Source organism: Phyllostomus discolor, chromosome 13 (assembly GCF_004126475.2).
Source record: "Phyllostomus discolor isolate MPI-MPIP mPhyDis1 chromosome 13, mPhyDis1.pri.v3, whole genome shotgun sequence".
NCBI classification, from domain to species: Eukaryota; Metazoa; Chordata; class Mammalia; order Chiroptera; family Phyllostomidae; genus Phyllostomus; species Phyllostomus discolor.
Window position 1 is genome coordinate 40,162,053 of NC_040915.2, and position 22,832 is coordinate 40,184,884.

Below are 22,832 nucleotides of genomic sequence, written 5' to 3' on the forward strand. Positions count from 1 at the left end.
CTCGGACCTCCCCCCGGCCCCCCCCCCCCCAGGCTCCCTCACCCCGCAGGGCCGGGATCCTCGTCTGCAAAGCCCCCGCAGCCCTGCTCGGGCACAGACAGGGCGCTTCCTCCATTGGGGTTCCGTTCCTCCGTGCGCCCCCAGTATCCGGAAGGTACCTGATGCACCTTCTTCCCCGAGCACCCAGCACGCGCCGGCCTGACCTCCAGCGGCGGCCAGCGGACTTGAGTGGGTGAGGGAGTGGAAGGTGAGCGCCGGGACCGAGGAGCGAGAGCGAGTGAGCCGACGGACGCGGGGCGGGGGTGGAGGGTGGAGGGGCGAGGAGAGCGGGGCCGGTGCGCGCGTAGACGAACGAGGATGTGACGCATCGCAGGCGAGGGGGTGAGCGGGGGGGGGGTGAGCGGGGGGGGTGAGCGAGTGATGGGTGAAAGGTGACTGAGCGAGGGCACGTGGGGAGCGGGCGCCGGCGGCGAAGCCGCGGGGAGGAGCGGCGCATGCACGACGGCAGGAGCGCGCGCCGTCCTGCCCTGGGACGCGTGGCCCGGGCGGGGTGGAACAGCCCGGGCGTGGGCGCGGCCAGGCGGCGTGGGCGGGGCCGTAACGCATTGGAGAGAGATAGTGGGCGGGGCCAGACGGCACGGGCGGGACGTGGCGCGGGGTGGGCGTGGCGAGGCGGGGAGTGGGCGTGGCGAGGCTGGGCTGAGGCCAGGAGGGCGGGTGCGGAGGAAGTCACGTGCAGCGCGCTCACATGACTGGCGGTGCGATGGACCCGCTGCCCGCGGCGGCAGTCACGGCGGCAGCAGAGGCGGAAGCCGACGAGGAGGCGGACGCACCGGCAGCAGGTAAGGCGGGCGGGCGGGTGGACGGCGCCCCTGGGCCCGCGCGGTGGCCCCGCGGCCCTCCGCTCACTTTCTGCCCCGGGCGCCCCGCGCCCTGCCGGGTCTCCTCTCCCACTGCTAGGGGCGCGCGTAGTCCCGGTGTGCCGCCTGCGGTCCCGGGAGTCGAGCACCCGTCCGGGTTTGCACTTCGCCGCGCGCTCCTGCCCGCGTCTGCCCGGGTCTGTCCCGACCCCTCCGGGTAGCGGGCCCGCCCGCTCGCCCCACGCTTCCTGCGCAGCCGCGTGGGCACAGCGCCTGGACTCCGGGGCCTCGGACAAGTAATTTGGCCGCTCAGGACTTGGGTGTTTTGTGTAAATCGTCACATTTGTCCGTAGAGGCGTGCAGGAGGCTTGGCTTTTCGAGGGTGCCCCGTTTACATGTAACCCCCTGTAGTCCCGTAACTGCAGAATGCTTGGAGGTGGATGTTGGTGTGACTTACTGCTTCCTCCTGGCAGGGGGCACAGACTTGGGGGCTCTGGGAAGGTTCGCCCCGAGGAGGCCACGCTTGGAGTGAGTTCTGGGGGCTCTTGGTTTATTCATTAAGGAGGAGTGGCCTGGAAGCTGCCAGGGCGCATGTGCTGGGGGCGTGCACTGTCCCGGACTGGGACTGGAGTAATTGATAAGAAGACCCCGGGCCCGCCGAAGTCCGGACGGCGCTTCCCCCTCCCCCAGCCCGCTTTGGTCTTCAGTTATTTTTCTTTTCCCTTGGACCGGAGTACGGGGAAGCATGTGATCGCTCTCGCCATCGGGCAGAACAGCGTGTTCCCGAGGTCACAGGTTGCAGCCCAGCGGGGCCCAGTCGGCCCCACCTGTACCAGGGCCCCAGACTGGACCTCTTGGCTGGGGCACACTTGGAGTTGGGGAGGGGCGTGACTGGGTGGGAGTGCTCTTTGCCGCCCCCCGGCATTTCAGGTCCTGGGCGTGGTGGTGGCTGGGGGGGGGGGTCTCTCCTTGCAGGCGGAGGGGCTGCACTGGGTGCTTCCTGGAGGACCCAGGCACCCGCTGCCCTTGTCAGGGTGTCAGGTTGGGCCGCCCTCTCTCGGCGTCCTAATCCCCTGCGACTTCCCGGGACTTCCCGGGCGTTGGCCTTCCTCGGGGCCACAGCGATGTTGTTAGGTGTGTTCACGGGGTGGACGTTGTAGCGCTTCTCGTCTGGGAGTGCTTTCCTGCACCCGCGAGAGTCTCCAGGTGGGGTCCGGGGGCCGGTGGGCGTGGCCAGTCCCTTCATTCCGCCTCCTTCCGCCCTGTGAGGTGGGCAGGTGAGGCCGTGGGCACCCCTTTCTGCACTGGGGAAACTAACGCCAGCGGCAGCGGGTGTGCCCAAAGAGGGCCCCGCGAATGGGCCTGCCGAGGCGGGCATATCGGGGTCGGGGGGCGGGGGGCGGGGGTGGAGTCCGAAAACCTCAGCCTTGGAGAGGGAGTTTTCGGCCCTCGCTGGTGTGGCTCAGTGGGTTGAGTGAGTGCCGGACTGCGGACCAAAGGGTGAGTTTTGTCAGAGGATGTGTGTGTGTCTCTCACCGGAGCGCAGGTCGATTTGGGGTGTTGGGTCCTCACAGGTGGCACCCATCAGTAGGGTGGATTGTGGGGACCGGAAGGCCTCGGTCTCTGCAGCCCCCTCGGGGTTGGCGGGAAAAATGACCGCGTTCACGGCGGACTCCAGCACTGTCACGTTTCGTCTTTTGAAGCCTGAGTTGCGGCCGGCAGCTCCCTTCCTAAGAATTCGGCTTTTCACTGTGCGATGCGCGGACACGCACAGCGTCTTTGAAAGAAAGGACATGGCAGGTGAAGTGGAAGTCTCGCCCCGGCTGCGGCCACCCCTCGTGCTTTCCCGGCGCAGGCCGCCGCTCCCAGTGTGGGACGGAGCCTTCCAGTTCTGTCCTCACGGTGTACCCGTGGGCGCACTCAGGAGGCACCCACCTCCTCGTGCACGCTGCCCGCCTTCCCCTGGGGCGGCTGGAACGAGTCACCGCCCACGAGGTGGCTTGAACAACATAGGTTATTCCCGCAGAGCTCCCGCTGCTGGTCCGCAGTGGGAAGCAGGCTTTCCTGGGCCACGGCCCGTCCAGGGGAGGCCAGCGCCATGTTCCTCCTGGGCTCCTGGCGAGGCCCTGTTTCCCGGCGTCGGGAGTCCCTGGCGGCCGGTGCCCCCTTCCCCCGGCAGCCCCGGGCCGCGTCTTTCTCAGGCCGTCGTCTCCGGTCCTCCCTGCCTCGTTCCCTGTTCCACACGGAAGGGCTCCTGGGGCTGCCCCGGGCCCACCGGCGTAGCCCACAACCCTCATTCCTCCCTGCCGCGTAGCCCCGCAGACTGGCAGGTCCCAGGGAGGAGGCGGCGGACATCTTGGGGGTCTGTTATAGTGCCAACCACAACATGGGGACCCCGGGGATGGGCTTGCCGGACCACAGGGCTCGGACACTCTTTGCCTTAACGGATGCCGACAGGTTACCCTCTGGGGTGGCGGTGAGCAGTTTGTACTCGGACTGGCCATGTAGGAAAAGCATCCTTTCCCGTAGGTTCGTGAACACGAGATACCATTTTTCATTTTCTTTTCTTTTAAAAAACAACATTCTTTTCTTTTATTTCTTTTATTTTTTTTTAAAGATTTTATTTATTTACTTTTAGAGAGGGAAGGGAGGGAGAAAGAGAGAGAAAGAAAAACATCGATGTGCAGTTGCTGGGGGCCATGGCCTGCAACCCAGGCATGTGCCCTGACTGGGAATCGAACCTGCGACACTTTGGTTCGCAGCCCGTGCTCCATCCACTGAGCTACGCCAGCCAGGGGCTTATTTTCTTATTTTCATATTTTTTTTTGCAATACCGTTTTCTAAAGTTTTTTCAGACTCAGAAAACTTAAGGAAGTGTTTTGTTTTTGTTTTGGTTGGCATTTCCTTGACTCGTAATTCACACTGGGGTTTAGTTTCTTGTAACAATTTCCCGTTGGATGGCCGCTCTGGACCGACTGCTGGTATCTTTTGCCCATTTTCGGAGGGGATTGTCTTTTCCTCACTGACAGCAGTTCTTTCTGTCTTTTGGACACGAGGAAAGCTTGGTGGGTTCTCTGTTGGAATTATAACTCTGAAAATAGCCGCCTGGCCAGAACTCTCTGTTCCCGGACCGTGCGGGATGAGTGGTCAGTCCGGAGCCTCCCCGAGGTTGTGAACGCGGTGGCTGGGACTCGGGACGTGGGTGGCACAGACCGTGGGCGACACTTGCTGGGTGGCCTGGTCTGCTGTGTTTGGGCAGCGACACCCACGGACAGGGGCACACGGGCCACGCTGCGGCCCCTCGCCCTGCTCCCTGCGACCCTGGCCACCGTCGCTGGGCTTTTACGGCTTGGGAGGACCGGCCTCGCTTCTCTTAGAGCGGCTCCTCCCGTGGCATTCCGGTCATTCCGTCGGTCAAGGCGCTCCGGGCCGGGCCGTCTGTGTCTTAAAACCCGCAAAACCTCCGATGCTTCCTGGTGGTCTGTGGGGCGAGGCCTGACCTCTGCTCGCCGCCGCCGTGGTCTGCACAGTGGCCCGCCCCGTCGGCCCGCCCGGGGACCGGCGTGCCCTCTGCTCCCCAGCGCCCCCCTGCCCACCCCCCTGCCCGTGCACGCGCGTCAGAAACCACCGAGCTGTCACTGAAGGCGAGTGCATCGGACTGTGATGGCCTCGCACCTCCCAGTTCTGTTCGCATTCAGGCGAAAAGCCCCGTGCCCCGCCCTCCCCCACGCCCGCAGCTCCTGGGGCTCTGCGTCCCGGCTCCCGGCGCGGCCCCTGCTGCGCAGAAAGGGCTCCGGTGCTGCGGTGGGGCTGTGTGCTGGCCGAGGCTCATGGTGGTGAGGGTGGCAGCACACGGTCGGTCGGTGGTGACGGGGGTGTTATGTACGTTGGTGTCGTCAGTCTGCACACCCTGTGTCTCTGTCACACACACACACACACACACACACACACGCCCTGCGAGGCGAAGTGTGTTGTTCCGAAGAAAGAGGAACCAGCGCCGAAGCGCTGTCAAGCAGAAGGCGTTCGGGCAGAATCTGTGGTCAGCCGGAAGGGGGTGGGTTCCGGGCGGGGAATTCTGTGCCGTGTTGGTTTTTCCATCCAGAGGAGAGGGTCGTGCAGAGGAGATGTTGGCGCACGGCGCTGGCCGGGGTGGCGGGGAGCGGCCCCGGGGGGGGGCGGGGTGGTGCGCAGGGGGGACCGGCCCGTCCTCGGCCTTTGCGTGGTTTTCCTCCAGAAGCACCGGAGTTGAGGGGCGACCTTCTGTGTGGAAATACTGGGGTTGACACATCATCACCTCACCTGTCTCACAGTAGGAGACGGCCCGGCCAGCCCGGCATCCTGACGCATTAGGGGGACGTGCCAGTCCCGCAGCCTGGCCCACCCACAGTGGTGGGCGCGAGGGGCCCCATTCTGAAACAGTGCCGCCGAAGTGTGGGGCCCTCTGTCCACTGCCCCCCCCCACAGTGCAGCGCCCACCTCTGCCGTGTCTGCCACCTCTGTCCGAGCGTGGGTGGCGCTGGTGTGTCCAGCCATGTCAGGGGCCCCTGGCACCAGCAGGAGGGAGGACCCAGACGGTGGTGCCGGTGGTGCTGGTGGGACGGCACCTGGGAACCCCACCTGCGTTCGGAGAGTCCCCCTGAGGGACCACCAGCTGGGGAGGAAAGCCAGGCGGCTCCTGACTCGGCACAGCTACCTCGCAGCGCGGCCTCGCCCCCCGGCTCCGGAGGAAGCCCAGGCCGGGCTGGGGTGGGTCGGCCTTCCCAGAGCCGGCCACTCCCTGCCGGTGGCCCACACAAGGGCAGAGCAGCGCTGCGTTGCCGCCCTTGGGCGCCGAGGGAGGTCCCGCGTGTTCCGGCTCTCATGCTGCTTAGGTCGCGGTGCAGTGGGGGTACCGGGAGTCTCCGCCAAAATCTGAGGGAGAACTGTGTTGCGGGGCACGGACTCGCTTTGCCCCAGACGGACTGCGCCCCGAGCGTCCCCGCCAGCGGGAGAGGTTTCCGTGGAGGGGAGCCCTGCGGAGGACCGTGGTGCTGTGGCTGTGCTGATGGCCAGGCCTTTCTGCCCCCACTGGGGGGCCAGGAGAGCCGTCGCCACGGGGGGTGAGGGGGGAGGGGGGCGGGCTCTGCTGCAGCAAACGCTCGGGCCGGCCGGGGCCCGGGGGTCGCTCCGAGTCTGTTTCCGGGTGAGGCCAGAGCCCGGTGCCCCGCTCACAGGTCCCGTCTCTGGGGATGTGACGCCCGGGCCGGGCTCCCTCCTCGGAGGACGCTGTGCAGGGCAGGGCAGGTGGCCGGTCGGGAGACACGGGCGGGCGCATGGCGGAGCAGAGGCCGGCCTGCTCGCCTGGAGGCCCCCCCCCCCAGGTCCGTGAGACGCAGCGGCGGGGAGGGCCGCCCGCCCCCTCCGGCTGCCGGGGACTGCGGACCCGGCCAGGGCGAGGGTTTAAACAGAGCAAGGCCAGAGACAGATGGAATCTGGAGATGAGGAAGTTTTTGCCTCCCACGTTGTGCGTTATCCCGAGGTTCCCCGAAGGAGCTAACACAGAGCTTCCCCCCGGGCTCTGTGGAGAGTCCCCGGGCCTCGCGGACACCTGGACGGAGAGACCCGGCAGGTTTGTCTGGGGAAAGGCCCGGCCGGACGGCCCCTTCGGAGCCGGGCTGGGGCGTCTGTCCCTGGGGAAGCGGCGACCCGGTGGCCCCGTGGTCACCTCCCTGTGCTCCGATTTGAGTCACAGGAAAGCACCTGACAGGTGACAGTTGCGGCCCTGACCTCGGTGTTCTGACGTCTCAAGGAGACAGGCCGGGGATTCCCCCTGCCCCCCCCCCCGCCCCCGCTGTGGTCTGGCCCCTTGCGTCTCCCTCGGAAGGAGTGGCCAGCCATTCACAGCTTGAAAATGTCATGTGTGTGTGTGTGTGTGAGCAGGCACACATGTGTCTGAGGTCCCGGGATGACTGAGCTGCCCCCCCCCCCGGGGTGACGGTGGGACTGTGGCAGTTGGTCAGTTCCCGAGGGACCACGACGTCACCGCCACGCCCCCGGACGCCGTGCACGTGGAGGGAGCTCTGTCCCCCCAGCAGCCCCTGCGCTCCGATCTGCCAGGTGAGCCTCTGGCGGGCGGGTGCTTTGCAAGGGCCCGGGTGCCAGGCTCTGGGCTGGAGACTTTCTCATCTCTTATCTTTTTTCTTTTATTTCTTAAGTTCTTGCCACGGAACGGTGACGTGGCTGGTCTTGTCCCCATTTTCGAGGCGAGACAGCGAGTGCAGGGCGGTGGCTGCTTGTTCGGCGTCAGAGGAGTCAGGGGTTTGTTGGGGGCCCCTGGCCCAGCCTGGGGTGGGCCTGCCTCGGCTCCTGTCCTGTCCCCCTGGGGGCGTCGAATGAGGCCGCACCAGCCAGGGAGGGGGCGCGGGACTGGGTGTCATCGCCAGGCCCCCCGTCTCCGCACCTGTGAAACGGGCTCGCAGGGCCCGCCGAGAGTGTTTCGGGGTTGGAGAGCTGTTACGTGAGGCGTCCCGGAAGGTTCCAGACGCCGGGAAGTCCTGTCTGTCGCGGCTGTGGCTTCAGCGGCGTTTGACGCCGGCACCATTTCCGGGTGCCCGTGTGCGTGGAGCCTGCCGTGGGAGCCGGGAAGGGGCGCGGGCTCCAACCGGGAAACGGGTGCCGGGCCTCTCGGTGCTGGAACCGGAGCGCCGACGCCGCGTGGGGAGACGGAAGAGTGTGCGGCCGTGTCGGTTGCTTATCCCGATTCCCGTGGTCAGGGTTCCGGCCTCATGGCCCCCTGGGGACAGACAGTCTCGGCTGCCGTTGCCAGAACAGCCTGGGGATGGCGGGAAGACACTGCCGTCCTCTGCGTGTGCTCTGCTGTCCCCCGCCCCCCCAGACGCCCACCGGGCCTCGATGACACCGGGTGGCCTTGCGTGTGCGAACGGGCCCCTGGTGGGCGGTTCACGGACACCGCTGAGCACCAGCCACGTGCCGGGCTCTGCTCCCGGTCGCCGGGGCGCTGGCCGTGCACGGGGCGAAGGGGCCTGCGGTGGGCGCTCACGCTCTCGCAGGGGGCACGGACGGTGCGCGGCAGACACTGCGGAGGGAGGTGCGGGGTGCGCCGAGCGCCCGTCGGCGGGGGTCACGGCGGCGGGTACTGGCCCCCAGGTTCCAGGGGGAGGAAGGAGTCGGTCGGGGTGTCGGGGAGAGAGGGTCCCACGGAAGGGGCTTGGCGAGGAGGCTCCCGGGCCGGCAGGTGCGTGCTGAGTTCAAGGACGGCCAGGAGGGAGCCGGTGTGGCTGGGGAGAGGTGACGGGGCGTGTGGGGCACGGAGGGGGGTGGGCCGTGGGGGCCACTGCGGACTTGAGGAAAACTCGTGCTCTGGATCCCGTTAGGAAGCTGGAATTTCCGTTTTCCCTTTCCTGGTGTCACGAGGACACACCCCACGGACAACCGCGGGGGCCACAGCGATGTCGGGGGGCGGGGGGTTTCTAAGGAGAGAGTTGCCCGGCCCACACCTGCCAGCGTGCAGGGCCGTCTGCCTGCAGACCTCAGAGCCGTGTGGGGAGTGTCTGTTACGGGGAAAACGTGGAATTCTCTAGGAATTGGTTCCAAGGATTGAAAAAAAAAAAAAAGTGCAGCCAAGTAGGTCGAGAGCGAGGATGTGGCTCGGGCTATTTTTAATCACGGGGACAGTTCCTCGGAGGAGGAGGAGGTTGCGTGACTTTCAGTTCCGTGCCTGCGGCGTTGTGCAGCCGTCGGTTCTGGGGAACAGGGAACTTCTCGGGAATGGGGAACCCTGGCTGTGACGTGAGCGGGGAGCACACCAGGACGGCTCGGGGACGGCCGCGGCCGTGTATGGGGGGAGGCGCCGGCCAGCACGCCCGCCCGGCCGGAGCCCTGGCTCCTGGGGGTGTGGGTCGGCCTGGTGGCTTCGCAGAGCGGCAGATCCTGTTCCTGAGCGGCATGGTGGGGCATCCTGGGAGCCGGCATTCTCCCTCTTCGGCGCGGGCCCAGCCGCAACGCGCACCCGTGTCCGGGGCAGCCTGTGTGTGACAGGAGACTCCGCACCCCTGCGGCCGCCAGTGTCCCACGGTGGCCGCACCCGGCATGGTGCGGGGAGAAGTCAGAAACAGGACCTCGTGGTCCGATGCCACTCACGTAGCAGCACCACAGGCCAAGAACCCCCCAAACCCCCTGCCGCGTCAGAAGGCAGCGCCCCCCTTGGGGCGGGAGGGACTCGAAAGGGGCCTGGGGGGGGCGTGGGGGGTGTGTGATAATGGCATTTCTCCCGGGGGCTGGCACACTGGCGTGCGGACTCACTTGGTGGAACTTTCGGTACCTGCGCTTCTCCGTACGCTCTGCTTCAACATGAAGAAGTTGGAAAGTCAGTGGGAAAAAGAACAACGTCGGCGTTTTCATACGTGATGGGGGACGGTGCTTGCGTGCGCTTCAGGACACTGGCATGGGCATGGAGAAGGGGCCGAGCCCCGCCCGGCGCTGCTGCCCGCCAGCTCCGGGCGCTGGCCACTTCGGAGTGAGGAGTGGGGAGGCGGGTCTGCTCCTTTGTTTGACGCGGTTTTCGGAAGCACTGTGGCCAGCGCGGGCTGGGGGAGCTCTCCGCTGGGTACCTGGTGTTTCTGATCCTGTCCGTCCTCTCCTGCTCGTTTGGACTATGTGCCATCAGGACGGATGGAACCGTGTTTACTGCTGGAAGCAAAACAGCATCCACGGCAGCTGTTGGAGTGGCCAGGGACTCGGGGCGGGGGAGGGTGCTTTCACTGGGAAAACTGGGGGAGAAGTGCGGTCACGCAGAGACACACGGGACATTGGAAACCTCCCCCCCCCACCGTCATCGCCCCACACGTGTGGCGAGCAAGGTGGAGGTGGGTGTGTGCAGGTGGCGGGTCGGGGTGACGTCCCTTTCTCGATGTCCCTTTCTCGAGGGGTCAGAATGTCCCAGGAAGTGAGCTGGTGAAAGAAACACACCGTGAAGCCCGTGAACCTGAGCCCTGGACAGTTCTCGTTCACGGAGCCCTGGCGCGAGGGGTCGTGGAAGGGCTGCTGGTGGCAGCAGGTCCTGTGTGGGGGGCCCCGCCTGCAGACAGAGACAGGCGCTCGGGGTGGCCCCTGTGTTCCCCGGCCCCGGGGCCCCGGCATCCTCGCCTCTGAGGCCAGGGCCGCGATAAGGACGGGGAGGCCTCTGCTCCCACTTCCTGAGAACAGGGCGTCCCCGTGAGGACAGGCGTCACGCAGGGACACTTCCCGTCACAGGCAGGAGCCTGGGGGGAGCCTGAGGTCAGCTGCGGACCCCGGACCCCGGTCCGTGGGACTTGGGGGGGGGGTTGGCTGGCAGGTCGCCATTCACCCCCCACCCCGTCTGCTGAATGAATATCCACAGCACGGCGGCAGTGGCGGTTAGCAGCACCCAGTTTTTGTGGGGTTTGGGGCATCAAATGCCTCCCGCCCCGCGACCGGGGTTCTCAGACTGTGGCCCTGCACCCGCCTCATCCGGAAGCTGGGTAGAGATTCAGGTTCTTAGGGCCCACTGGGGACGCCGAGGGTGGGGCCAGTCACCTGTATCCTTAAAGTGTTGAAACACACGCAGCACAGGCATGCAAACATCGTGTGACGTGTACCGCCGACCTGGAGGGGCAGCCTGTGCCGGCGGGGCGGGGGTGGGGAGGGCACGCCCGTCGGGGGGCCTGGGAGCCAGCCCGGGGGCCGGTGCCCGGGACCCTCGTTCTGCAGGCTGGACGCTCAGAGGTGGTCCGGCCACACGGCTGGGAAATGACGGAGGCTGCATGTCAGCCGGCGCTGCCCGGAGTCAGGCCCCATCCCCCGTCCCCAGCCTCCCGGGTGGCGCCCGGCCGGCCTCCCTCCACCTGTTGTGTCCCCGTGGGAACTGGCCACGGGGGTGTCTGTGGGCCAGGAGCGTCAGAGCCCCGTCCTTGAACCTGGCGGGTCCTCCGCAGAAGCCGGGGGCCTCCTCAGGGGGCCTGGCAGCTCCTGCAGGTGCACCCCTCATGTGGCAGCGGAGCCTGCGGGGAAGGGTCCCTTTTCCTTAACTTTTTTTTTTTTCTTTTGAAAACCACACGTGTCCTCCTGCAGCCAGGAGACACTCGGAACCAGCTCTAGACGCGTTTGGCCGTTAAGATATTAGGGATGCTAGCACCCCCCCCCCCGTCCTCATGTATTCATACCCGTGTGCACACACACATGCACACACACGCACACACGTGCACACACTTCGACACACACGGTGTGGCGAGTCCTGTGCCCCTCCACCGCTGCACGTATGTCCTTGACAGTGAGGCCCCGGGACAGGCATGGACAAGGAGGAGGGGTCAGTGCAGACGGGAGGGCACCGTTCCCGCCACCCGCGGGTCCCTCTGCCGGGGTGGACGCCGCCCTTGGCGCTCTGGGCCGCAGAGCCCTGCCCCCAGTGTGGGGGGTTTCTGGTGCCCCTGGGGGCCCCCAAGTGCACGGGGACGCCTCGGTCTGCTTTCTTTGCTGAGCTTCAAGGTCAGGTAAGGGCGGCTCCACGTTCGGTCCTGAAACGCTGACTCGTGTCGCCAACGAAGGCGACCCTGTCACCCGCTCTGAGGTGGCTCCTGGACAGTGGCTGGGAGAGGTCAGTCGTGGCGGGCGGTGCGGCCCCATGGGGGGCGAGTCAGGGCAGGAAAGGCTCCCGCTGCACTTCCTGCCGTGAGGCTCCCCCGTGGGGCGCTGCCACCCAGCTCTCCGCCGGAAGGACGCTGGGGCTCGTGAGCGCGCTCTGTGCCGGTCACCGGACTGACCGTTAGCTCAGTTTTCCTGTTTGTGCGCCGCTCAGGCTCCGAGCTGCCCGCTGCTCGTGCCGACCTCTTGTCTGTGAGGAAGCCGGCGTTCTGGGATGCAGGATGGGGTCCCGCCCTGCACACGCGTGTGGGAGTGTCGCCGTGGGAACAGCCGCTCTCACACGGCAGGTGGCAAGTGGGCAGAAACCAGGACACACAGTCCTGGTGACCAGGGTCGTCTTCCGCCTGCAGCCCTCGTCTCGACTCCGGGGGAAGGGACTCTCGTGCCCGTGCCGCGTTGGCCGGCCTGCCAGTCCCCTTCCTTCCACCCGTGGGCAACGAGGTCGGGCTGGTCCCGGGGTGTGGGCCTGGGGCCGGCTGGTGAGCAGACGGACCCTGGGACCCTCGGAGCAGGGCCTGGTCCCCAGCTGGGGCTCTGCCCGTGAGCGGGTGGGCGTGTCCTGGGCGGCCGGGGGCTTCCTCTGGGGCTGGGCCCGAGTCCCTGTGCTGGACTCGCTGGCAGTGCAGGGACCAGGTGCTGCCCCCGCCCCACCCCGCCCTCCCAGCGGCCGGTCCCACGGGCGTCCCCCTCTCTCCTGCAGACTTGCCGATGCCCCAGGCCAGCGAGGGGAGGGACCCGGAGCCCGGGCGCATGCAGGTGCCGCAGGGGAACCCCCTGCTGCTGGCCCACACGCTGCAGGAGCTGCTGGCCAGGGACTCCGTGCAGGTGGAGCTCATCCCCGAGAAGAAGGGCCTCTTCCTGAAGCACGTGGAGTATGAGGTGTCCAGCCAGGTAACCGCGCGCGGCGGCGGGGGGCGGGGCCCGAGTGCTCGGCCCACGGGGGAGGCCCAGGCAGGCGTGGGTGGGTGGGCGGCGGGGAGCCAGGCGGCCCCGCGGTCCCCACGCTCAGCGCTCGGTCTGACGTCAGCGAAGGGGGGTCCTCTCAGGGCGGCCAGAGCTGCTGTGTCCGGGTCACTGAAGGTGTCCCCGAGGACTCCCCCGGCCGGGAGGGAGTGCAGAACGCAGTGTCCTCCTGCCCCCCTCCGGGGCCAGAGACCCCCGCGGGGCCTCTCTCCCGGCAGGCCCAGGGGGACGCGCTGGAGATGGGGCCAGAGCTGCACGGCGCCCCGCATCTGCACGGAGCGGGCGGCTCTCCTTTCAGGGGGGCCCGCTGCTCCCCGAGCCCCGTGGGCGCGCAGGGCGCGCCGGCGTTGCGTCTGAGCGCGGGCCCGTTGCCTTGCAGCGCTTCAAGTCCTGCGTGTACAGACGGTACAACGACTTCGTGGTCTTCCACGAGCTGCTGCTGCAGAAGTTCCCCTACCGCATGGTGCCCGCCCTGCCGCCCAAGAGGATGCTGGGAGGTACGGCGGGGCCGGCTTCGGGGGCGGGGTGGCGGGGAGCGGGACAACCCCCCAGGTGCTGAGATCCCGGCCGTCTTCTCGGGGGTCGGGGGGTGCCAGCTCCTTGGGGACCCTGGGCCACAGCTGGACGACGTGACGCTGCCTGGCACCCTTGGCCTCCCCGGACCCTCGCTGGGCGCCTGGCCGGCAGGAAGGCCCCTCTTGTCGAGCGAGAGGCGTGCGCCCCGGGCTCCTCCCTGGCTGTGGCCCGGGCAGGCTGAGTAAGGGTCAGCGTGCGGGCCCGGAGACGGCAGGCTCACCCACGGTCGTGCGGGTCAGCGTCGGTGCTGCCTGGCCTCCCGCACGAGGGTTCCTGCCGGTCTCCAGGGGCCTCGTTCAGCAGCTTCAAAGTAGGGTTTTAAATGCTACCTCTGCCCTGGCTGGTGTGGCTCAGTGGACCGAGTGCTGGCCTGTAACCAAAGGGTTGCCAGTTCGATTCCCAGTCAGGGCACATGCCTGGGTTGCGGGCCAGGTCTCCAGTAGGGGGCGTGCGATGCTTCTCTCCTTCTCTTTCTTTTTTCTTCCCGCTCTCTCTTAGAGTAAATTAATAAACTCTTTTTAAAAACACCCTTTCTATTTGTGGTCAGACTTAAAAGCCTTTTCTGTATGCATCCACTTTTTCCCCTCGAAGTGAAAAAGTTCAGTCCAAGTGAAACGTGTCCGTCGGTCCCACTGTGGGGTGAGGTAGAGGTGACAGGAGCGGGAAAACGGGGTTCAGGCAGGCGGTGTGGCCCAGCCGCTCCTCCCCGCAGGGTCACGGGACGGGACTTCAGTGTGTGGGGGGTCCAGGGGTGGCCCGGCTCTGGGGCGCTGCTCGGCCGTCCGGGCCCCGCGTGCTCGTTGGAGTGGGCGCGGAGGGGGTGCTCTGGTGTCCTCGGTGTGGACGGCCGGGGGCCCGGGGTGCAGTGCGCCCCGCCCGCCTGCCCGCCCCCATAGGTGACCCCCCCCCTGTCTGCAGCGGACCGGGAGTTCATCGAGGGCCGGAGGAGGGCGCTGAAGCGCTTCGTCAACCTGGTGGCCCGGCACCCGCCCTTCTCGGAGGACGTGGTCCTCAAGCTGTTCCTGTCCTTCAGCGGCCCCGTGAGTACCGCGGGGTCACTCGGGGCGGCCCCGGCCCCGTCCCCGGCGGGGTCTCTGCTGCTGTCTGCCCTGCGCCCGCCCCTCGTCATCCAGCGGCCCCGAGGGGTCAGGTTAGAGCGGGTGGGCCGCGCTGGCGGAGGCCCCTCGTTTGGTCAGTCAGAGGCCGCAGGGGTCGGCGTGTCCCCGTGGAGGGGTCCTCAGCGCGGCTGTGTGGGGGGCTCAGTGGCTGGGCAGGTCTGTGGACGTGCTGGACACTCCGGTGGGAACGAGTGTTTCCTGGAAGAAGAGAGAGGCCGAGTTCGACCAAGGGCCCCGGCACCAACAGCCGAGTCTCCCGGCGGGGCCGCGGCAGCCCCTTGTGCTGGGCATGATCCCTGCCGCGTGCTCGGGGGGCGGTGGCCCCTTCCCCAGACCGCTGTCCCGTCGAGGTTGCAGGCGGGGAGCTGAGGCCGAGGCCGGGTCCCCAGGACAGGCAGCTCTTCCATGGAGACCCTCTCGTGTGGGGGTGGGCTGGAGGTGGCCCCAGCAAGGACACTCTGTTGGGGGGTCGTGCACCTGACCCTCTTCTCATGCGGGGGCCAATCCCCACCACAGGAAGGCCCGGGGCAGAGGCCAGAGGGCAGAGGCAGGGACTGCGGGCCTGGCCGCCGCCGCCTCTCGCTGCCTCGAGGCGGAAGCAGCCTCTGACCCCGGGGAGGGTGCGCTGCCCCACTGTGGCCCCCGGCGACCTGCGGGCACTGCCAGCTGTGCGGGGTTGAGTCACGGCCCTGCCCTGACTGCGCGGCGGTGTCTCTCCCCGCCCCCCCCCCCCCCCCGCCCCCCAGGACGTGCAGAGCAGGCTGAAGGAGGCGGCCCAGTGCACGGGCGACGAGTTCCTGACCTGCAAGCTCGCTCCTCGGGCCAAGGTACGGTGCGGCCGGGGCGTCCGCGCTTCCCCACGGGGCCCTCGGGCGGCGGCCGGCGTCCTGCCCCACCTTGTGGAGGCGAGGGGCAGGTCAGAGACCCCCCAGGCTCTCGCAGGGGCCGGGGGTCCGCGTGCCAGCCTCCCGGGTGCCGGGGCCTGGCCGTCACTGCGGTGCGGGTTCAGTGAGCCGCGTCTTGTCCTCGAGAGGACGGCGGCCGCGGTCCTGCTGCTCCCTGTTCCTCCTCGAACTGCTTCACACACACACACAGACGCACACCCTCCGCTCCATTCTGGAGCTTTCCGGAGCTTTCCGTTCTCTGGGGGGGGTGTAGTTAGTGGCACTGACGTCACAGCCGGCAGGAAGTTGCCCGTGGGGACGCGGTGGGGGCTGCAGAGGCCTCCCCACGCCGACGCCCCTCACCTCGGGCTGCAGGTCGCTCGTGGGGCGCGGGGGCAGGGCTGGCAGATCGGTCAGCGTTGGTGGACGCCAGAGTCGCAGCCTCGCGGGTCGTCCAGCTGCTCTTCTGTGTGCGGGACGACGCCTCTCCGTCCCCGAGTCCCCAGGGGTGGGGGGCTGGCCTCCGCGTCCCCGAGTGACCGCACTGGGGGGTCCGGGCAGCTCCACCTACCGGTTCGGCCGGAGGGGCGGCCTCGTCCCCCGACCCCCGTGGCCCGTGCAGCCCCTGCAGCCCGAGAGGCGCTGCCCACCCAGGCCCGCGGTGCTCTCTCCTGCCGACAGGACTTCCTCCCGGCGGACGTGCAGACACAGTTCGCGCTCAGCCGGGAGCTGATCCGCAACGTGTACAACAGCTTCCACAAGCTGCGCGACCGGGCCGAGCGCATGGCGTCCCGGGCCATCGACAATGCCGCCGACCTCCTCACCTTCGGGAAGGAGCTGAGGCAGGTGGCCCGGCCGGGAGCCCTGGTCCCCGGGGTGGGCTCGCAGCAGAGGGTGCCCGGTTCCCAGCCCTCCCGCTGCAGGAGGGGAGGGGAGGGGAGGGCGGGGCATGCAGGAGGGCGGGTCTGGAAGAGCACAGGCGGGGAGTCAGGCGGAGAGAAGTGGATTCCTGCACGGCTGTGCGCCACCTTCTCATGGGCCGCTTTGCCCGTTGTCAGGATCAGACTGAGACAGATTGGTTTGACCGAACACGGGACCCATGGGCTGTGGATGCTCTGGAGGAGGGGCGGGGCCCCACCTGGGCTCCACCCCTGGTCGCGCTCCTCCGGGGCTGGCTTCCCGGCCCACCCTGCACAGGGCAGCGGGGTCCGGTGGGGGCAGCGGGCCCAGCAGGCCTGGGGCCGAGGTCCCTCCTGCCCAGCAGGCTCCCGGCTCCTCGCAGCCGCTCTCTGAGGAGCGAGGGTCGGGGTCGGGGGGGCGCAGGTGGCCCTGGGGTGACGTGGTGTTCGGGCCAGGGAGGCAGGCATCCCAGGGTGAGGGGCCGGCCGTCAGCCCTGAGGCCCTGAGTGTCTCGTCCGCTGTCCCGTCCCCCTCAGTGCACTCGGGTCGGACACCACCCCGCTGCCCTCCTGGGCCGCCCTGCACAGCAGCACGTGGGGGTCCCTGAAGCAGGCGCTGAAGGGCCTGTCCGTGGAGTTCGCCGTGCTCGCGGACAAGGCCGCGCAGCAGGTGAGTGGGCGGGGGCTGTGCAGCCACCTGCGGAGACCCCGTCATCACAGGGGCGGGGGGGGGGGGGGGGCGTCTGCAGACCCGGTCACGCGAGGTGGGGGCTTATTGGGCAGCGTCTCTGCCGTGGAACTGGCACGTGGTGTTTCGGTGAGGTCGGCTCCCTGGTCCTCGGGGAAGGGCGTTTCGGCTGCTGGCGGGTGCAGCCGCAGCCGCAGCGACATGCGTGTGAAGCCGTGACCGCTGCGGCTGCCTGGCAGTGGGGGGAGGGGGGGCTGCAGCGGCGCATCTGGGGCTCTCCTGCTGGGGGCTGGTTGGGCTTCTGGGGGCGCTCGGGTGCCCCAGGTGCCTCTGGTGCCGGCTGGGCGACCGGAGCTCGTTGCTGGTGTGGGAGGTCCTGGGCGCGCTTTCTCTGTGGCCCCGGTGCCTGCCCGCTCCCTCTAGGAACCGCATGTGGGGCTGTGTTGGCCTCTTGGAAGTGGTGCCGGACGTGGGCCACCTCCAGGTCTGGCCGTGTCTGCGCCCTCGGGTGAGCTCAGGCGACCCGGGGGCGGCACTGTCCCGTGGGGGCCCCGCTCAGCCTGCCTGGTCTCTGTGCCCACCCCCCGTCTGCCGACAGCAGGCGGCCGGGCCGGGTCACTGGAGACACTCCCGGTCCAGCCTGTTGAGCACGGAGCCCAGCCTGTGACACAGAGAAGGGAGGCTGTTCTGGTCGCAGGGACCTTGGCCTGCAGCCCTGACAGCCCCCTCTGCCCCAGCCCCCCTCAGCCCGTGGCTGTGGGCCCTCCTGGGTCTGCCCCCCCCACTCTGCTGGGGGGCCCGGGCACCTCTCCCCCCGCTGGACGAGTGAGACACGGTGGTCGTGGGATGCGTGTGCTCTCGGAGGAGGCACACGTGTTGGCGGTTTAGGGTCTTGCGTGTCACCGGCCTGGAGCCGGGGCTTGCTGGCAGGAGGCATGATCAGGAGGGGCCCCGCTGCAGACCAGGGGAGGCTGCTCCCCCCGTGCCCTCGCCCAGTTAGGACATGGCGCCGGTGGCTGCTGGGGGTTTTTCTGTGACCTCGCCCACCAGGCCCTCGGCTGTGGGCACGTGGAGTCGAGGGGCCAGAACCCCTGAGCTCGGGGCCCTGTGGTGCCGGCAGGTCCTCCCGGTGCGTGCGGCAGACGGCCGCCTCCGGACAGGGCAGGACGAGCACACGTGGCCTGGGGAAACGAGGCCCCTGCTCTCACGCAGCCTTGGGGTTTGGCGACTTCTCTGCCAGTGTCCGGCTGTCGTGTGGGAGGGCTCTCCGGCAGAGCCTGCCCCGCCTGGGGACCGGGTGACTCTGACCCGCCTCCCGGCCCGCTTGTGCGCGGCCCCGGGTGACGCGTCCCTGCCTCCCAGGGCCGACAGGAGGAGAGCGACGTGGTGGAGAAGCTGAACCTCTTCCTGGACCTGCTGCAGTCCTACAAGGTGAGTCTGGGCCGCGCCCTGGGCAGGGCGAGCGCCCCGAGTGGCCCTGAGGGGGCTGTCCCGCCGGGGCTGGGGAGCGGAAGAGGAGTCGGGGAGCCCGGCGCGGACAGCAGGTGGGCGGTGCAGTCTCCAGGGTCACTGTCCCTCAGCGAGTGCCGTGGGGCGCTCTGGGCTGTGGCCCCAGCAGGTGCCCCTGGGCCTCGGGCCTCCTGGTCTGAGGGCAGAGGGGAGTGTGAGTGTGTGTGTAAACATATGTGTCTCTGAGTATGTGCGTGTGCCTCGTGGGGGTGGCACAGGTCTGCACACACCCGCGGGGCGGGCCCGGGGACGTGCGTGCGCCTCTCCAGGCGGCTTTCTGCCTGTGGGGCCGGGAACCCTCCGTGCCTCTCGCGTGAGCGCTGGCCCAGGGCTGCGGGAATGTTCCAGAAAGGGCGCCGCCACTCGGTGGGCTGCTGCCATCAGGCGGCCACGGAATCTCCAGCCCAGTGTGACTGTGTGGCCGTGGTTGCCCACAAGACTCCCGACGGGGGTGTTTCAGGGCCCGGGGGTGCCGGGGCACCTTCCCCCACTGGAGGGGCGGCGAGCCAGCGGCCCAGCCCAGTGGGCCCGTCTCTGCAGGGCGGCCTGTCCCACGGGGGGTGCGGGTGGCGGCTCCCCCGCGGGCTCCCAGGCCGAGGCACCCTGTTCCGTGGGCACTTCCTGAGCGAGCCGTGAGCGGGCGCGTGCGGACCGTTTTTAAGAGGAGGAGCCGTTCTGGGAAAGGCCGCCGCCCCGGCCGTGGACGGCGCCGGCGCCAGGCTGGGCCGCAGGCTCTCTCGCCGGCAGGGGCTGCAGCGCCGCTCTCCCCCGCAGGACCTGTGCGAGCGGCACGAGAAGGGCGTGCTGCACCGGCACCAGCGGGCGCTGCGCAAGTACAGCCTGATGAAGAGGCAGATGAGCGCCGCCGCGCACGGCCACGAGCCCGAGTCCGTGGAGCAGCTGGAGTCGCGCATCGTGGAGGTGCGGCGGGCGTGGGGGCGGGGGCGGGGGCGGGGGCGTGGGGGGCGGCCCACCCCAGTGCGGTGGGACCCGAAGAGCCGCCCTGCAGGCATCGCTGGCGGTTCCCTCCGCACCACGGGGGCCTGGCTGGGCCGGGGGGCGGGGCTCCGGGGGCGGGGCTCCGAGGGCGGGGCTCCGGGGGGGCGGCCGCGGTGCGGTGGCCGGGCCGGCAGCAAGGGCCCGTCTGTGCTGCAGCAGGAGAACGCCATCCAGACCATGGAGCTGCGGAACCACTTCTCCCTGTACTGCCTGCACCAGGAGATGCAGCTGGTCCACGCCTACCTGCCCCTCACCTCCCACATCCTCGGGGCCTTCGTCAACTCGCAGATCCAAGGGCACAAGGAGGTGGGCTCCCCGGCGACCTCCCCTCCCCACCCCCGAAGGCTTTCTTAGGGAAGTTAGCGGGGTTGGGGGGAGCACGCGACCTTAAACTTCGTCCGAACTACCGCCTTGGGCGCAGCCTGGTGCTCCTCACGGGGTCATCCCTGGGACTCTCCAGGGGGCTGGGCAGTGGGGGAGGGGCAGAGCGAGACTGCAGGAACAGCCCCTGTCTTCTGGAGGAGCTCAGGGGTCAGGAGTCAGGGACAGCGAGGGAGTTCCTGGACCCGAGATGAGGGTGGGTGGGGATGAGGGGGAGGAGCAGGGGGAGCTGGGGCGCCTCCCTGCCCCTGAGCCGTGGGGAGAACCGCCGAGGCTCCTGCTGGGCTCTGTCCTGGGCTCCTCCTGGGCCGCTGGGCGGCCGTGAGGGTGTGAGCACTCCCTCGGGGGGTGCTCTGCCGGCAGCCCTCTCCCCCAGCTCCTGGGCCTGGGGGAGCATCTCAGGCTCGGGATTTCGGAAACCTGACTGAGCCCAGCCCTGTGCCCGTCGCCTGTTTTGGGCTCCGGGGCTGTGGCTGGACCGTCACGTCTGGGGCCGGTTTTCCGTCTGAAGAAGGGCGTGAAGCCCAGTGGCCTGGGGACGCCCCCGGCCTGGGGGACTGCGGGGACTGAGCTGTGAGCGGCCGTTGGTCTGCGGCTGGGCTGGGTGCACGGCTGGGCGCGCCAGCCCATCTCCAGGGACCACGGAGACCCCACGGAGTGGCAGGCCGGAGAGGAAGGGGCCTGGCCCGCTCCGCTGGGAGCGCTCTCTGCACAGTGCTTGGAGCGAACTGGGAGCCGCAGCTCACAGGGGCGGTGGCAGCGGTGACAGCAGGGGAGCCGGGTGCAGGTGGGGAGCTGTCAGCAGGCAGAGCTTGTCCGTCCAGCTGGAGGCGGCTGTGGCCGACTCAGTGGACAGCCGAGACCCTGGTCTGGAAGCCAGAGAGGCCGTTTGGCAGGCAGGTCCCGGGGTGCAGACGCTGCCGCAGCGCCGGCCGCTGTCTCTGGGGCCAGGCCTGGGGGTGAGCTCTCCGTGGGTCACCAGGTGGCTCAGGGGTGGGAGGACCCGGCAGCACAGCAGGTGAGCCCAGGTCGCACCCGGCTCAGGTGGTTGGGATCCCGGTCCTCCATTGTAGGTGAGGACTGGTCCGCGTTTTTGTGACGCAGACTGGATCCTGCTGGACCTACACGTCCCCAGGGCCACACTCTGCTGTCCTGTGGTCACTTGGGCCGCTCGGCCGCCAGGGCTGACCTTGGAGCCCCGCCCACTGCAGAGCCTCCCTGCCCTGCCCCTGGGCCCCGTGTCCCTTGCTCGCTGCAGAGCGGGGCAGGCGTGGTGGCGGGCCCCCTTTCCTGCACTTGGTTCCCCTGCGGGTGCCCGGCGGAGGTTGCCCTGGTGTCTGCCCTGGTGTCTGCCCTGCTGCGCCCGGCGGCGCTGGCAGAGCTGCCGGAGAGCGTGCTGGAGACGACACGGTGCTGCTCAAACCTCTGTGCTCGGCAGACTCGTGCCTCTTTGTCTCGTGTGCAGGGGACACAGGGACCAGCCATCTGTCCCCTCTGGTTTGGGCCCGCTCTTACTCTGGGCCTTGCTTGCGGTGGAACGGGCCCGGACGCAGGGAGTGGGAAGGGCAGTTGGGGGGGGGAAGGTGACCCGAGGCCGGCGGTGGCAGGTCCCCTCCCGCCCCAGCCACTGGGCCACTGGGCGGGCTGGCTCGGGGCGTGGAGTGAAGGGCTGTGCGCACCTGCCCAGCTGACCCCGCCCCTCCCCCCACAGATGAGCAAGGTGTGGAACGACCTGAAGCCCAAGCTGCACTGCCTCTTCGTCGGGCCCAGCAGCACCCTGACCCCACCGAGGTCCCCGAGGGACGGCCTGTCTCCTCACTAGCGCCCAGGGGACCCGGCCCCCCACTGAAACCTCTTTCCCAACGGTGTGTCCCTGTTCAGTTCCCTCGGGACGGCGGCTGCTCCCCGGGTCCCGCCAGCTGCCGCCCCTGGAGCAGAAGAGCTGACATCAGAGCTGGGGGGGCTGGGGTTCGGGTGGCTCCCCCTGTTACCGTGGGAGCGGGGCCAGAGACTCGACCCCCCCAGGTCTCTGAGCGTCCGTGGGAGCTGAGGCCACATGGGGTCTGTGGCAGTTGTCCCCGGACTGGCACTGTGGCCTGTGAGTTGGGTGCTAGGATTCCTTGGAGTGGTTTTCCCTTGACACCCAGAGGGCAGGGTGGCCAAGGACGGCTCTCCTGCCAGTGGGGCCTGGGGGCTGTGCTGGGACCCTCTTTCGTGGGGCCTGAGGCTGGAAGGGCGGAGGGGGATGGGTGGTGGGTCTTGTTCCGGTTGGGGCCAAGGGCCAGCGAGTGGCCTGCTGCTCTGAACCTTCCAACTGACCTCCTCAGGCGAACGGGACCCTCCCCCCAGACTCTCCTGCACTTGCTGCCCCGGCCACCTGCTCCCAGGGTGAGGGGGCAGGCGCTCCGGCAGCTCTGGGGGTGGGAGTGGGTGCGTCCTGCCCGAGAGAGAGCATGGAGCAGCGGGGCCCTCCTGGGACAGGTGCTGGGGGACGTTCTGACGCCCTGTGGGATCTTGGGGGGCCCGCCTTCCAGGGCTGCCTGGCGGCCCTGGGCCGTCCCCCTGTGTGTGCCATCCTGTGGCATGGCATCCAGGACCCCGAGCCCAGGTGGGCTCTCGGGTGACGCACCTGCAGACAGGCTGTCGCAGGTCACCTTCCGGGGCAAGGGCCCTGGGGCACACCCCATGCTGGGCTCCGTCTATGGGGAGGCGCCGCGGGGGTGCGGGGAGACGGCTGCTTGCTGCACCAGCCCAAGGCCCTGCTGCGGCCGACACGTGCCTTCCTGGGCCGGGGAGCAGGGCCTTGTCCCCCAGGGCCTGGCCGGGGGGGCCGCTGCTGCCTTTTGATCGGTTGCGGTCTTTAGAGACGGGGCCTTGGCCGCAAGGACCGGGTCCCTCTTGGTGCCGTGTGTGCCTGAGCTGTTCTGTGACCAGCCCACCTCCGCCCTGCCCCTCGGCTGCTGCTGCTCACTGTCTGGGGCGTGTCTCGGGTGACGGGACAAGGGGCGGCAGGGAGCATGAGCCGGGGCAGACGGAGGCCCTGTTCGTGCAGGTCACGCGGCGCCGGGCTGCAGGCCAGCCCACCCCCTGCGGCCCCAGGGAGCCAGTGTGCTGCCACAGCCTCGCCCCCAGCAGGGACGGGACCCCCCCAGCGCCAGCCTTCCTGCTCCCAGCAGGCCAGAGCCCCAGCGACACTGCCGCCTTGGCCCGGGCCCTCAGCAGCTACCAAAGACAGTCGTCACCGTGGTCCAACCCCGCTCGGGGGCCGGGTCGGGGGAGGGCGTGTGGGACTCGGC

General features: G+C 68.8%; 1 protein-coding gene across 2 annotated transcripts; it reads left to right on the forward strand.

Annotated features, from left to right (window-relative positions):
* The first annotated feature begins 709 nt into the window (after positions 1–709).
* Positions 710–21,396, forward strand: SNX8 (sorting nexin 8). Of its 2 annotated transcripts, none has more exons than XM_028528065.2 (11): positions 710–842; positions 12,220–12,410; positions 12,862–12,979; positions 13,977–14,098; positions 14,923–15,003; positions 15,742–15,902; positions 16,497–16,629; positions 18,010–18,078; positions 18,931–19,077; positions 19,312–19,461; positions 21,248–21,396. In XM_028528065.2, exons 1-11 carry the CDS (start codon positions 749–751, stop codon positions 21,356–21,358), a joined length of 1,377 nt encoding a protein of 458 aa, XP_028383866.1. In that variant the 5' UTR covers positions 710–748; the 3' UTR covers positions 21,359–21,396. The 2 variants fall into 2 exon arrangements, with proteins under 2 accessions (XP_028383866.1, XP_028383867.1); XM_028528066.2 differs by having other exon boundaries at positions 19,315–19,461.
* The last annotated feature ends 1,436 nt before the right edge of the window (positions 21,397–22,832 follow it).

Excerpts from the sequence above, each read along its gene's own strand:
- SNX8 (XM_028528065.2), top strand. The coding sequence starts at position 749 with ATGACTGGCGGTGCGATGGACCCGCTGCCCGCGGCGGCAGTCACGGCG. Across the intron at positions 12,411-12,861 it reads AGTATGAGGTGTCCAGCCAG|CGCTTCAAGTCCTGCGTGTA; the intron begins GTAACCGCGCGC and ends GTTGCCTTGCAG. Across the intron at positions 16,630-18,009 it reads CGGACAAGGCCGCGCAGCAG|GGCCGACAGGAGGAGAGCGA; the intron begins GTGAGTGGGCGG and ends CCTGCCTCCCAG.